At 35.3% G+C, this 14,374-nt stretch overlaps 3 protein-coding genes across 3 annotated transcripts; all 3 read right to left on the bottom strand.

The window, feature by feature from the left end:
* Positions 3–758, bottom strand: LOC105158604. Its single transcript, XM_011075412.2, has one exon. It carries the CDS (start codon positions 691–693, stop codon positions 202–204), a length of 492 nt encoding a protein of 163 aa, XP_011073714.1. The 5' UTR covers positions 694–758; the 3' UTR covers positions 3–201.
* Positions 3,097–6,280, bottom strand: LOC105158597 (protein trichome birefringence-like 23). Its single transcript, XM_011075397.2, has 3 exons — positions 5,704–6,280; positions 5,102–5,409; positions 3,097–4,231 (listed from the first exon to the last, which is right to left on the bottom strand). Exons 1-3 carry the CDS (start codon positions 5,948–5,950, stop codon positions 3,458–3,460), a joined length of 1,329 nt encoding a protein of 442 aa, XP_011073699.1. The 5' UTR covers positions 5,951–6,280; the 3' UTR covers positions 3,097–3,457.
* On the bottom strand, positions 8,818–14,311 carry LOC105158588 (protein ENHANCED DISEASE RESISTANCE 4). The gene is made up of 5 exons (XM_011075385.2): positions 13,404–14,311; positions 10,611–12,957; positions 9,904–9,964; positions 9,547–9,770; positions 8,818–9,246 (listed from the first exon to the last, which is right to left on the bottom strand). Exons 1-5 carry the CDS (start codon positions 13,516–13,518, stop codon positions 9,180–9,182), a joined length of 2,814 nt encoding a protein of 937 aa, XP_011073687.1. The 5' UTR covers positions 13,519–14,311; the 3' UTR covers positions 8,818–9,179.

Genomic DNA, 14,374 nt, shown 5'->3' with positions numbered 1-14,374 from the left:
AAATTCGTAACAAATCACATTTATTTTACGACAAAGCACTGCTCGTTCCACTTAAACTATTATCTCGATGCATATATACATACATACATATATGTATCATAAACATTTATTCAATTTCATAATATACTTTACGACGAAGCCCTGCTCGTTCCACTTAAACTACCATCTCGATGCATACATATATGCATATATGTATGATAATTAAGCACAATAAATACCAATAGAAGCGGAAGAAGTAAATCTATGAGATGCTGTTCTCAAGACCAAAGACCTGATTTCCGGCGACAGCCCATCGAACTCCGGACCTTCCGGGATCGTAGAAAGCGCAACAGGCCTATCACGAACGACATAATTACATCCTTCTCTCTGCACAAATCCTCCTCCAAAACTTGTGTTCGCCTTCGTACTATTGTCGTTCCTGTGCCTGAAAACCGATCGGATGAGCCTGTGCAGAGACCGCGATATCTTCGAGGAGGGTTTCTTGTTCGACGGCGGCGGTGGGGGCGGAGCAAGGCGGCTGCAGTCGGGCAAGTGGGGCATCGACAAACTTCGTGATGTAGCTATGGCGGAGTCGAGTTCCCTTTCAAACGCCTTTAGCTCGAAGGAGTCGTAGAGAGAGCTGCCGCAGTCCCATAGTAGACGCTGCTTCTTCCCACTCTCTGATGACTGTCTCTTCATTACTGTTTTCTCCATTTCCTTTCTGCCTTTTCTTCTTTATCTTCTTTTGCTCTACCTTTCACAAAAGTAAGGTTGAATAAAAATAGGAGAAACTAAAGATAATTTGGATAATTACAATCCCCTACTGTATTTATTTAATTACACGTAGATCCTTTATAATTTGAAAAATTACATTTAATATTCTTGAAGTTTGTTTCTATCTGATAAAAATTCGTTAGTCAAAATTCACTAAATTGACTGATATTAACAAAAAAATCTAAATAAAAAAAGTAAGTATATATTTAAAACAATTCAATCTTTTTCATACAAAGATATACGTCTTGATACATTTATAATATTTTCCTGCAGAACATACACGGCGTTGAAATGTTAGCAACTAAGAACTAGTCAAATCAAATTTATTAAAAAGGTAAATTATAAAGAATTTTTTAAAAAAATATACAAAATTATAAATATACTCTCATTTAAAAAATTATAAATATTATCTTAAAATTAACGATCATTTAACAAATACCTTTATAATAGGCTAATATTAAAAAATATTTGTTAAATAACTATTAATTTGAGGAGTATTTATTAGACAACTATTAATTTTAAAAAGTATTTATAATTTTTAAGTAATAATTATATATTTATAATAATAAAAAGTATTAAAGGAGCTCGTTATAATTTACTATTATTAATAACAAAAATTGATGTGTTAGAAATTTCAATTTTTTGAAGACTTTCCTTAGTTCAAATTTTACAATCATTTCATTATACGTTTTTTTTCCCACTCTATTGTGGTTTGGTCCGAATGATGAGATACATAGGAACAAAATTCACTAACAAAGTGGTCCAAACAATAATTGATTGGGGATGTATATAGGTATGTTTTTTCAAACACTATCCGTATGTGAAAAACTATATATAAATATTTTGAAATGACGAAAAAGTTTTCTTACATAATTTTTTTAATCGTAATAAGTTTTGAATCAACGCATTATCATCAAATTATACCGACGAAAACTCGAGTACATACAAATTCATTGCAGCCGTTTGATCAAAATTACGTAAGTGTTTCACAAAAAATCAACCTCAGATCATATTCAAACTTTTATGATTATACTGAAATGAATGCACATAACTCTTGTTATTTATGACCTATACATATAGAGAGGCTGCAAAAAGAAAGAGGGTAGGTTTCATTTATTATCCTAAACAACACAACATTCAAAGGTTATTATTATTATTATTATTTTGGATAAATTACGATGTGTTTTTTTTATATTTAACATAATTACAAGGGTTAATTAGACTTCTTCTAAAACAGCCAAATTACACCCTCAAAAAAGTTTTGAAATTATACTTACGTTTCCTCCAAAAATTTATTTTTTACACTTGATCCCCTCTTGTTATGGTTCGGACAAAAAATGCTTACATTAGCAAAAGAATTATATAAATTTTTAATTTTACCCCGTATTTAATACTTTCGTGTAATAATTTTGTACTTCCAAGAAAAAAATTATAATAATGTTAACCGCACTCCAAATATATATATATATATATATATATTGCATTTATCCCTTTATAATTACAAAAACATATGTGGGAATGTTAAATGAGAGACAAAATTAAAAATTTATATATATTTTTTGCTAATTTCAATATTTTTGTCCAAACTTTAACAAAAGGGGGTCAGGTGTAAATGGAGAATTTTTTAAGGAATTATAAGTGTAATTTGAAAACTTTTTTAAGAAAAGTGTAATTTCGTATTGTTTAAATGTAATTAACCCTAAATATAAATACCCCTTGTTTTAATAATCATCTAATTACTAGCCAATCAATTAGGTTTCTATCCATTTTTTTTAGTGAAGTGACAAAAATACCCATGTGTACCATAAATTATAATTTTATATATTTTTAAAAACTTGTTGAAATCTTTTTATGAACTAAGTGGACCTTCTTTTTACAATTTTTTAAAATTTTCCATCATCACTGGTTTTTTCTTTTTTTCAAATTTTCAAATTCTTTCAAAAGAAGAAGAAAAAAATAGAAGAATGGTAAAGTTGACAAATTCAGGGCTCTATCCAAAAATTGCGTAATTTCATCAAACATGATAAGTATTGATAATTTTCCCAAACAACGATGGAATATTCGTAGACAAATCTTAAGAGAAACCGTTGTAAATTATCCAATTTATAGATATACATCACTATTTTTATTTATTAAATAAATGCCAACTTATTATTGAGTGGCTATGATAATTTTTTCCCAAATTGCACCAATTCTCCATGTCCAAATCTTTAGGAGTGTTGCTATTTTTATACAGGAGATGGTATTTCTGCGTTGGCCTGAGGAAGAGTCTTTCCAGCAGATAGGTAGTGAATATAAGTACTTGTGGTGAAGTTCACAAAAACTGTCCTTCCAGCACCACTGTTCCAGCAAAGCACATTTCAATTTCTTAACATCAAACAAAGAACAACTGCCCAGAAAGAGCAGAGTCATCTGATTCTTGGCCTATTTAACATTACTCGGATTCAGATGTCAGTTGATCTCAAGTACAGTAAAACAGATAATCTAAACCATATATGTCACCATAATGACAAGCGAGTACGAGGAGATCCGTTTGAATTGTTCTGCCGATGAAAAGAATATAAGCGTATCGTCTCCCTCCAAAATTAATCAACTCGCAAAAAACGAAGGACGTTCGTGTTACGCATGAACCCTAAAATTCACATGCATAGACTTTAAAATTTCATCTTCCATTTGCTCAAGAAATGCAAGGTAGAGTTCTATCTCAACTACTCTTTATCATTTCCATCAAGAGATCATTCCAAGAATCTATGGGGCCGGGCAGGCACCAATGCAGACAGTCAATGATGACCTTTGCATTCTTATCTTTGGCAAATGGTTGGAAAAATCGATACGGGCCCGGGTGCCCGTCAGGCCGCAATAACGAAAGAGGATTAACATCGAAAAGCTTAAGAGTTACCCCATTTTCAGATGCTTTTGATGATGCCTTCTCAAACTCCTCCAGTTCTACAGCGCGGAGAATCTTGTTCAACTCATTCAACTTGAATTCACCTTCCTTTGCTGGTACTTTTCTTTCACAAACTCCACCGCTGAACCATTCGCCGTTTTCAAAATGATCCGGTGTGGAGGTCCTGTAAAAGATCATCCCCTTGTGTTTTGATGCAATGATGTATTTGAACACATTCCGAATGACTGTGCGGTAAGCAAACTCGATTCCCAGCTCTGTAACGTTCAGTTTGGGGCAGTAGTGGCAACCCAATATGGTATTGTTCTCATAGTAAATGGCAGCTTTAACAAACCATTTTCCACTGGAAAAGATCATGTAATCCCAATTCTTGTACTGCTCAGTCCAATTCTTATCGAGTCTGTCTAGCTGCAGTTCAATTTCGGATGAGGAAACTCCGTTCATATCTTCAAAAATGGCCGCTTCAGCAAGGAAAGGGGACCAAATGACTGAAACAGTGAAATTGTGCGAGGGGAAGACCCATCGTCGGAATTTGTAATTCTCGTCGTGGTAAACTTCAACAGCTTGTTCAACCTGAGGAGCAAATTAGCCTAGTTTTAGGTTGTCTGTGACCTTGAAAACATTCTTGGTCTCTACACTAGTTTATAATCCGGCATTTACCTGAATGAATACGGGCCTAAGAAAAATGACATGAAGACTAGATGCAGTTGTACCAAAACCAAAAACGTAAAAAGAACAACAGATGCTAGGAACATAAAAATGCATATATGAACATACCTCATCAATATCGCAAAGGAAAATTGAAGATAACATTAGATTATAGTTGAATGAGCAATGACCTCCAAAAGCTTACAACCAAAGTATGGATGGAACTACTCCCAGACACAGTTACTAGTAACCACGCGAAGTAACTACGAATGAGTTATACACTTCTACTTCAAGAATAGTGGAAAAATGTAAATTTTTGGAATCCTTGTTCATTTTTCACTTTGCTGTCCGGAACAGAACTGATACTGAATAGCCAAAACCCATTTCGAGGAACACGAAGTCAAATAAAGGCAGGTAAGCAAACAAATCTCCCTCATATTCAACAATCAAGAAACAGGGTTTGCACTGCTTTCAACCATTTGCTGTTAAATATCCATATGGCCTATGGGTTGATCTAAAACACGCAAAACAAGTACCATGAATATACAGGTACACTTAAAGCTGGTTTCCAGTTCATTTGTCAGCCTTTTCAACCTGGAGAAAATTCTTGCTCAAACCAAGTGTGTTCACACCCTAGTCCCTATACAGGAGGAAAGCCTCACATTTGGAACATCATTTACCTAGAGTTCGTGTAAGTATTAGAATAACAGCTTTAATCATTAAATAAATATCTAACAACATGTAGGGTATCATATAATTCAAACAAATCATGCGAGCAAGTTTATCCAGTTTTACCGTAGACAGCATACAAAGCAACGATTGGACATGGTTTCGCGATATCGAATCGCCAATCAATGCCCAGCTTTTGTTCCTCATTAAATCAAGAAACCTGCCGGGATCAAAACGAGGCAAATCACAACCACGGGGCTTCCATCTCCAGTAGAGATAACGAGTGTCCGGTCGTCCATTCTTCAAACAATTCTGGTGTTCTTCAATAAAACTACAACTATTATTCGTGTAAATTGGTCCTGCCGCATTAGGAATCCAATTCCCAGTAAAAAGATCACATTTTTTTCCATTCTCACTGGATGTTTTACCATAACCTGTAAAACAAATGTATATCACCATTAATTAATCCATCTGCACACAAAGCTATGAAACCAGAAACCATCATTTACTATTATTTTAATCAGACCAAAATCCCAACACATTCTCAATCCAATAAACAATACCTGGACAAAAAAAAATACATCACATTCCAACTGCCTACACTTATCTCAAACAACATTGAACCAAAAATCTTGCTTTCTCATGCTGCAGCACCTCATCAGAGTTTCTATTACATTTTCACCATACACACAGAAAAAAAAGAAAACAAAGGATAAGAAAGATCTGACCTTGTAGAGCAATCTGATGAGCATTTTCTTCTTGAGAATTGACTGAAACAACAGGCGGTATTGAAATCTGAGTGGTTTCAAGAAAAGGGTTGTCTGAAACTGGAGAAATTTCCAAGGATCTACCGTAGAGAAGCCTAAATGCAATACCCACAACAAGAACTGAGACCGCCAACTTGAAAACAAAGTAATTGCGGTTGCGATGTGCCGTCCACCAAGATTTCCAATTGTAAAACATTTTCTTCACCATTGGCGCTGATTCTGAGCTCTATTTCCAGTAATGTGCAGTCTTTGAAAGATGGGTTTTTTGAATCTTTTTCCTATTTCCTTCTCTCTCTTTACATTTTGATTGCATTGAGTTTTCTTTCTTACTGCTTCTACAGTTCTTGGAGATAAGTGGTTTACGTGATAAGCTGAAGCTCCATTCGGGATTTAACCAACAAACAGAGAGGGCTCAGGTAGCACCGCTTCAGCCGTTCCCCACCCCTTTCTCTCTTTCAATTTTCATCATTGTCAAAATTAGCACCTCCTCCTTCCTCCAAATCGTTGAGAGTTCTTATGTTGCTAACCACTTCTGAGAATGGGCCGCAACATTATTCAAATAAATCTTTTCTCGACAATACATCACGTATGTAAAAGGGTAGTTTTATTATTAAAAATATTAGATTTAAATCAATTTATCCCATATAATATTATAAATAAGTAAATTATTTTTTAATAAAAAAATAATAATTTATTCTTTTGTATTTTTTAAAATGTTGCAATTTACCCTCTTGTGTTTTTTTTTTAAATGAAGCAATTTACCACTCTATTAAGTAAATTGCTTCATTTTAAAAAACACATCAGTAAATTGTTGTATTTTAAAAAAATATAGGAGAATAAATTGCTATTTTCTTTATAAGGGGTAATTTGCTCATTTGAAATATCATATGAAATTGCTTCAACTTTTTATTCAAAAATTTATTTGATATGTAATAGATTATGATGAATCAATAAATATGCAATTTTATTCAATTTTTATATTAACAGCAACAAATTTCATAAATAATTAATAAAAATTAAAAATAAACTTTATAAATATTAAAAATAATTTTTTAAAATTATAAAAGTTTTACGTACAATTAAATCAAATATTAGGAGATGGCCCCTGAAATTATTCCCATGTCGTATGATCCCCATTTCTAATGAGATGTTTTCTTGGATCCAAATTCAAACCCATTTTAGAGTTGCAAGGCAGCAACCTACATTGAGCCGGGTCGAACTTAACTGGACCAATTGGCAAAAAGTGGATCTTATATCGAAATGGACAGGACCTTTGAGCCCGATCCATTTTGGCTTTTTCCGGGTTTTTGCAGTTGGAATATCAGGATCTATTAGGCAAGCTTTCTTTGCAAATTGCTTCACACCGGCATCAAACCAAAATGTTGTGTAATCACTCTGCTACCTAACACTTGAATTACAACTGACTGGAGCACGTAATTATTCAAATTTATTTGAATTATTATCCGGATTGAAAATTTGCATTTTGATTTGATTTAATTATTAATTTAATTGAGCTCATACGGGTTTTAATTTAATCAAATATAGATCAAATTTGAATAATTTGATATTTTTAAATATATTTTATTATTTTTCAATTATTCAATCGAGTTTGAGTCAAGTTTAAAAGCTTATCGAACAAAATTTTTTGTTTGTATGTTTAACAAATCTAAATTCAAACCAACTTCTTTTGATTAGTTTTCCAGGCGTAAGCAAAATGAAGTTAATAGCTTCACAATCTGTAGGGTTGCCAAAAATATAATTGGGATCCAAGTTTTTACATCGAATTTGATCGAACGGACCCATGAACATTGGTCACAAATCATTGATCTAAGGACAAATGGAATACTGGAATTCTGCCACATGAATGCATACATTTGCGTAATATTTGGATTCGTTTTTTAAGTGTTTTGTTGTGTTTTATGGAGATAGAGAGAGAAAAACAAAGATAAATAAGTGTGTGCTAGAGATAGTATGTATGTTTGGATTTATTTTTTAAGATAATTTAAAATAAGTATTGTATGTTTAATGTTGTGTTTTGGGAGACAAAAATTACTATTCATTATCAATTCGTAGTCAAATCATGTGTTTTTTTATATATATTTATGTATATGTATGTGTATATATATACGTATGTATTTATACTAAAACAGTTTAAAACACCTAAATAAGGTGTTTTTGAATGATGTCAAACATTGAGTATGTTTTGATTTGTTTCGGAGATAATTTGAAAATGAAAACAAACATAGCATTGGAGTCTTACATATCCATCAGACCATCATAATGAGTGTATGATTTTGGATTGTGCTTATTTACTATATTATAGCTTTTGGACTATTTGAACTCAATACTCTGACTAATTGAAGGGTTCGTTTAGTCCAGGTGAGAGAAAAAAGAAAATGAAAGGGGAAGGAGAATAGAAAAAAAAAAAAAAATTCTTTAAGTTGTTTGGTATGATTGAGAGGGGAGTAAATCTCAAATACTTGCCCTTGTTTAGTACGAGAAAAACAGATTGAGAAGAAAATACTAACTCTTATAATTTTATTGATTACCCTTCTTTCACTTTGTATCAGAAAATAAATAAATTAATATTATACAAATATAATTTTAGTATATCAAAAATTTTAAAAAATCTTATTAATAAAAATATTTATTGAATAAGAATAAGAACATTTTTCATTAATAAAGTATTTATCAAAATGAGTATTGTTCTTTATTCTAAACTATTTAGCTTAAATAAATAAAATTACTAACAAAATTGTTTACCTGATTGTTGACTTCAATGTAGAGAAATTATATATAGATATACATATGAATAATAGAGTAAATAAAAGTAAAAGTCATACTTTTTTTTTTTTTATCTTTTTGGTCTTATACTTCCACTTTTCTACCCAATTTTGGATGAAAACAAAATTGAACTCCAAAACAGTTTCATATAAATCGTGTTTTACTTCACTTCCATTTCTTCCTCCTAACCAAACACAAGATTATCTCTTATACATCCATTTTTACTTTCACTTTTCTTATTCCTCTATTTTACACCCCCAACCAAACACACTCATTATTGAAGGATCTTTGTTGAGAAGCTCCCATCGAGCCAAACATGTCTTATTTACTAAGGTACCGTCATATTCGGACCGATATGACCTCGAACCGGTTCGACTCATAGTTATTTCATGACTCAACAGAAACCATTACAAATTGATTCGAACCAAAACACTAGCAAAGCAGTAGTCACAATCCTGACTGAGGTGCTGCTACCAAAAGCAGAAACAACAATGGATATACACAAAAGAAATAATGATCATTACTAACTTAAGAACGATAAATTCTTCCGATTTCTGAATAAGAATGAACAAATAAGAGTTTGTGATGGCATGCAAGAGACGAACCAAAATTCATCGTGTGAAAAAGGTTGAGAAGTCTGAAGCAATCTGCGTCTAACTCTGCGACTGAGCAATGAATCTCGGAACTTTCATGCCGAATCCATGCTTAGCCCTCTCCACCCTGTTCAAGTAGCAACAATCATTAGAATTTCTCCAAGGATTTTGGTTTATGGTTGACAAGAAATATTCTATGGTTTCGCAATTTAAGTTTATAGTTGTTTATACATATATAGTAAGTTTGCCACCGGATAATGCAGCCGGTGATGACTGGAGGAAACTTCACATAAAACTAGAATAAGGAGAAATGAAGTAAGATGAACGGGAAAGAGATGATATGAAGACAAATTCATCAGAAACCTAAGAACCGGTTAAAAGCAGTAGTTGCAGAAGTGATTTCTTGTACCAAGTGACAAATACTTACGTCGGTGCAAGTTTGCCTAGACCGTCCAGTTCTTCCCCAGTTTGCTCATCAACGACTTTCCCAGTAATCTCAATCAGATAAGATCTGTTTCTCGTGATTGGAAGACCTCTGCTAGCAAGCAAATCTAAGTCTTTCTGGTTAAGTTCACGCCCGTTTACAAAAACCCCCGTGTTTCCAGCAGAGCAGTTGTCCGGCAAAGGATAATTGAATTCTTCGATATTCGGCTGCACGTTGAATGCATTTGTTTGTGAATTCGTAATGCACATAAGTATCGCTTTTCAGGAATGAGATTGATAATAAAAATAACTGAAAGACTGTGCAGGGGGACAATCTTGTCCTTCACTGCAAAAAACTCACCATAATAATACCAAGGCAAGGATGGCCCATCACACCCCAAAACCCAGCTTGCTTATCGTACCTGGGTTTTAAAAAGTTTGCAAAAGACCCGTTAGCATTTTGGATCAAAATGACAAGAAAGCTACAAAAATATTCCCAAAAATGGAAGCATCCATCAATACCCCATTGCAAGGAACAAGCAGAAGAGAGTTTAAAGTTGAGTGCATACATTAAAATATATGCTACTCCCCAGTTAGGATAACCATTACATACAACCGTCGACATAATATACTTTTAGTATCCAACCATCATTAACATCTCATATAAGTCAATGCTTTATCCTAAAACTACATTAACAAACTTTCTCTACCGCAATGGATTCTTTCGACCTACTATGAATATTTTCTCGAGAAACTTGCTTTGTTAATTTTATATTTCTGGTCATCTCTTATGATTATACGCAACTAATTTATTCCGATAGTGTTTCCTCATGGGCTATTCTCGGACATTTTTTAATCAAGTTTCAGGTAATAAAAGTTCAAGATTTTCCATGTTTGACAATTAGACTCAAAGAGTCTGAGTAATATAGATCAAAAGTCATAAATTTAGCAAGACAGGCATGCTATATTGAACTCATCTCCAAGGCACATAGCATCGCTCGAACACGGGAAGAACCAGCAATGCATTTCTAGAACAAGTATCCAAGATCTATTTTTATTTGTACTAACCAGTATTCTCCGGGTTGAATTGGCCCAGCTAGCTTTTCAGCCTTCTTAACTAAACGATCTGGTATGCAATGCCCATTTACAGAAACTTTTGATCCACCAGCTTCTACACCTTGATTAGACTTTGTGAAGTCTCTGAAGCCCTTTCTTATAAGACCTGCCAAGAAAGACTCACCGCCTTTGTTAGCCTTCGGGTGATCTTCTTTACTTATTTCAGCAGAGTCCTGAGATGCATAGCTATTCGAATATTCATTCAAGGGCACATCTATCTCAGTTGCCACTGCTGCATCTTTCACAGAATTTTGCTGAGAGGCAGTCCTGCCAAGAGAAACCCTCTCCTGATCAGGTCTTTTACTTTTGTTCCTTTTGTCAAATCTGCTGACCGCAATATTATCAAGAGAATGATCAGAGAATTCTTGGGGGGAGAAATCAGGATCCGCTAACGACTTGACGGTTGTCATTGGTAACTCTTCAGATTGGGAACCATGTTTTCTAGATAAAATATTTTCTAGGCGCCGCTCATCCTGGGGGAGACTTGAGGTAGAAGAAAGAGGATCCGTTTGCTTCTCAGACTCACTAGAATCTGACTTATTGCCTGCTGCAGAAAACTTGTGCTGGGAGTCATCATAATCATTGCAATTGTCCATGTTGGCACCGTTAGAATCATCACCCCAGTACCTCACATTTTCATCAACTGTACCAATAGAACCTTCGTCAATCTCAGTTGTTACTTGGTCAACATGTGCAGAAATCGATGCCGTAAATCCCTTGTTCCCAAGTTCAAATGAGATAATTGAAGAACAGGCCCCACATTTCAATTTCTGTTCATTTTTTGCAAATGAAATGTGTTTCCTTGGAAGTTTCAGTAACTCAAAGCAATTACTGCACGTTATAAAAGGAGCACCACCAGCGATGGGATGGCTCACTCTTCCATTCCTATGAGCTACCATCAACTTTCTGGGACGGTGGTACTTGAGACCATCAATATCAGAATCAAGGTCATTCGAATCCAGAGTTAGGGACTGTCGAGAACGCAATGGATGTAAAACTGAGCCTCTGGAACTATCACCCAACGCTCGATGCAAAATAGGATTTGGATGCTGATGAGAATTGAGATTAGAAGGTTCAATTTGAGACCTATGATTATGCATACCTGTGGGTTCAATCGTAGGAGGTATTCGCCAATTCTTATCACAGCAGTGAACACAAGAACATGCAGGCTGATGAAAAAAGTTTTCATGGCGGTGTAACATGAAGAGGTCATGATTGGCATCTCCATAGTAACCAGGAAAATGCTCGTAATAGTGTCGTTGCATGTATTTAGATTGGGGCTGATGAGAAGGCCTCCGAAGCATTTCTGGTTCGTAGGTACCAGAATAATGCCGGAACTCATGTGGGTATCCCCTTTGGGGATACATATCCGGCACTCGTGAACCAAACCTATCTGTGTAAGGAACAAATCCCTGAGGATAGCCAAGATATGGAGGCACCATATCGTCACGAGCAAGTGATTGTTGGTTTACACATTGTGAACTAGTTAAGCCTTCTTGAACATAAGCAGCATTTTGTCTACCACAAGGATTGGGTGAAGTTGGAGAGACCATTCTCCGGTCGGTGCCTATCCTTTCCTTGGCTTTGTCTGAAACCTCACAAGACCGACTAAGTTGATCTTTCAATTCATCAAGTCTCCTTAGGAGCTCAGCGCGACCATTCTCTAAATTTTCTAGTCTAGCATGTTCGTCCAAATCGTGACCTCGGTATCTAGTCCTCTCCCCTTGTTGATAATAAGAGTTAACATCATAACTCGACTGCCCCTCATCATGATAAAGAAAATCATCAAACCTCACCCGTGCAGGAGCACCTTCAGCAGGCCGATAAGACGCCACCGGCCCATTATTTTTCACAGCCCACTGGTCCATAGCAGGCCTCGACCTTACTGACTCCATTGGAGGCCTAATTTCTTTAACATGTTCACCATGAAAATTAACATATTCTGGCCTATCCACATTCAAGTCACCATTTTTGCCTAAATTTCTGTTACGAACAAAACCTTGAGAATATGACATGTACTCGTCATCTAAACTTTCTCGTCTTCTCATCCTCTCTTTTCCTCTCCGACCAATATCCGAATCTGACATAACCTCCCTATTTTCAGCTCCGGTTATGGAACTACCATTTGAAGCCACTCCTTCCCTCTGGACTCTCTCCCCTCCAGTGCCTCCACTCCCATCAGCACTTTCCACGTTAACCTCGGAAACTTTTACTATGCTACCTTCCTCAGAAGCTCCTCCACCCTCAACATCGTCAGATATCTTTGTCAATCCATCTTCCGGAGTCCCCTTCTTTTTAGCTGTATAATCAAAAGAACCACAAGTAACAATCAAATCTTCAGTTTTCCCTCCAGAAAAATACCATTGAGCCCCAATATCATGACTATAACATCGTTTCATTTCCAAGGAATCAATCTACCTGATAACACGGAACTATTGCCATTCCAGTTGTAATAACACAGAAACAGACACACACACACACATCAAGATTCACATCAAATCAGCTCAATAGTTTCTAAAAGAAGAATCTTTCCATTTCATTAGGCACATAGCATCTGCAATTAAATGATTCTTCCAAGATCACACAACCTATAGGTCTTGAAATACATATTCAACCAGTAGCTCAAGGGCCTAACTAAGAGTTCCTCTCTAATATAAAGCACGGACAAATTCTTCATCAACATATACACCCAGAACAAGCCCACATAAATACACACAAAAAAAATGCACAAAATACGAACTTTACCTCTGAGAACCGCACCGCAGCCGCCGCACTGGTAGAGAGAGAAGTCAGGGAGCTCTGGGAGGAGATTTTCACACTTTGGGCAACGAACCAACCGAACTTTTGCAGCTTCTGCCATTTCTCTTTTTTATTTATTTTTTCTCCTTTATCTCCAAATACTTCACCAAATCAAAATCTTTATTTACAAAATCCTACTATCTTTTACGCTGTAGCTCACGTTCTTACTGGCCACCAAGAAACAATCAAAACCAGACAACCTCAACAAGTAATCCCATGAAGTGAACCTTAAAAATCTTGAACCCCACAACGCCAAGATCATCAATGCACCCCAACTAACCAAAAAGATCAAATCAACCACAAAATGAGATTTTTTTTCTTTGTTCTGCTAAAAAAATGAAAGGAAACATTAAGTAAAAATGTCACAGTCAAGACGTGGGAATGGTACTAAAAACACATGGAGTGGAAATGCTTGACTTCGTTGGTTTCCCAATTACAGAGGTTTTCAGGAACAGCAACAAATGCAAGTACAAGCAAACAAAGCTTCTCTGGGACTACAAAACAAGACTCCTACTGGTCTGTTTGTTTTTCTTTGTTTTTATGCTTGATTTACAAAAGTGCAGGAATTATTTTTAAAATTATATATTTTTTAAATTAAAAAAAAAAGGAAAATGTAAAAAGCTGAGATTTGGGTTTTCCAAGAAAAGGGGATGGTTGGATTTGGAGGGAAGGAGGGAATATGATAACGACTCCATTCCCGACATTTTTTGCTTTTCTGTGATGAAATTTTGATTGTGTTGTTGCGATCAGTGAGTAATTTATTAGCAGGGGGGGAGGGGCAGGGCCAACGGCGTAGTTTGGAGAGTGTAAGCTACAGTACGGCGTCGTAGTTATGACTTTGTCAAAAGCTGCTTTGGCAAAAGCAAAAGCGGACTGCAGCTGTGTTTGGCAAACACCGTTTCTTAGGGCAGTGGACG

The sequence above is a fragment of the Sesamum indicum genome, linkage group LG1 (assembly GCF_000512975.1).
Source record: "Sesamum indicum cultivar Zhongzhi No. 13 linkage group LG1, S_indicum_v1.0, whole genome shotgun sequence".
In the NCBI taxonomy this organism is placed as follows: domain Eukaryota; kingdom Viridiplantae; phylum Streptophyta; class Magnoliopsida; order Lamiales; family Pedaliaceae; genus Sesamum; species Sesamum indicum.
Note: the sequence above shows the minus strand (reverse complement) of the source record. Positions and strands in the feature narration are given on the sequence as shown.

Excerpts from the sequence above, each read along its gene's own strand:
- LOC105158588 (XM_011075385.2), bottom strand. The coding sequence starts at position 13,518 with ATGGCAGAAGCTGCAAAAGTTCGGTTGGTTCGTTGCCCAAAGTGTGAA. Across the intron at positions 12,958-13,403 it reads CTGCGGTGCGGTTCTCAGAG|CTAAAAAGAAGGGGACTCCG; the intron begins GTAAAGTTCGTA and ends TTGATTATACAG. Across the intron at positions 9,247-9,546 it reads CTAGGCAAACTTGCACCGAC|GGTGGAGAGGGCTAAGCATG; the intron begins GTAAGTATTTGT and ends CTACTTGAACAG.
- LOC105158597 (XM_011075397.2), bottom strand. The coding sequence starts at position 5,950 with ATGGTGAAGAAAATGTTTTACAATTGGAAATCTTGGTGGACGGCACAT. Across the intron at positions 5,410-5,703 it reads TCATCAGATTGCTCTACAAG|GTTATGGTAAAACATCCAGT; the intron begins GTCAGATCTTTC and ends TTTGTTTTACAG. Across the intron at positions 4,232-5,101 it reads TGCTTTGTATGCTGTCTACG|GTTGAACAAGCTGTTGAAGT; the intron begins GTAAAACTGGAT and ends TTTGCTCCTCAG.
- LOC105158604 (XM_011075412.2), bottom strand. The coding sequence starts at position 693 with ATGGAGAAAACAGTAATGAAGAGACAGTCATCAGAGAGTGGGAAGAAG.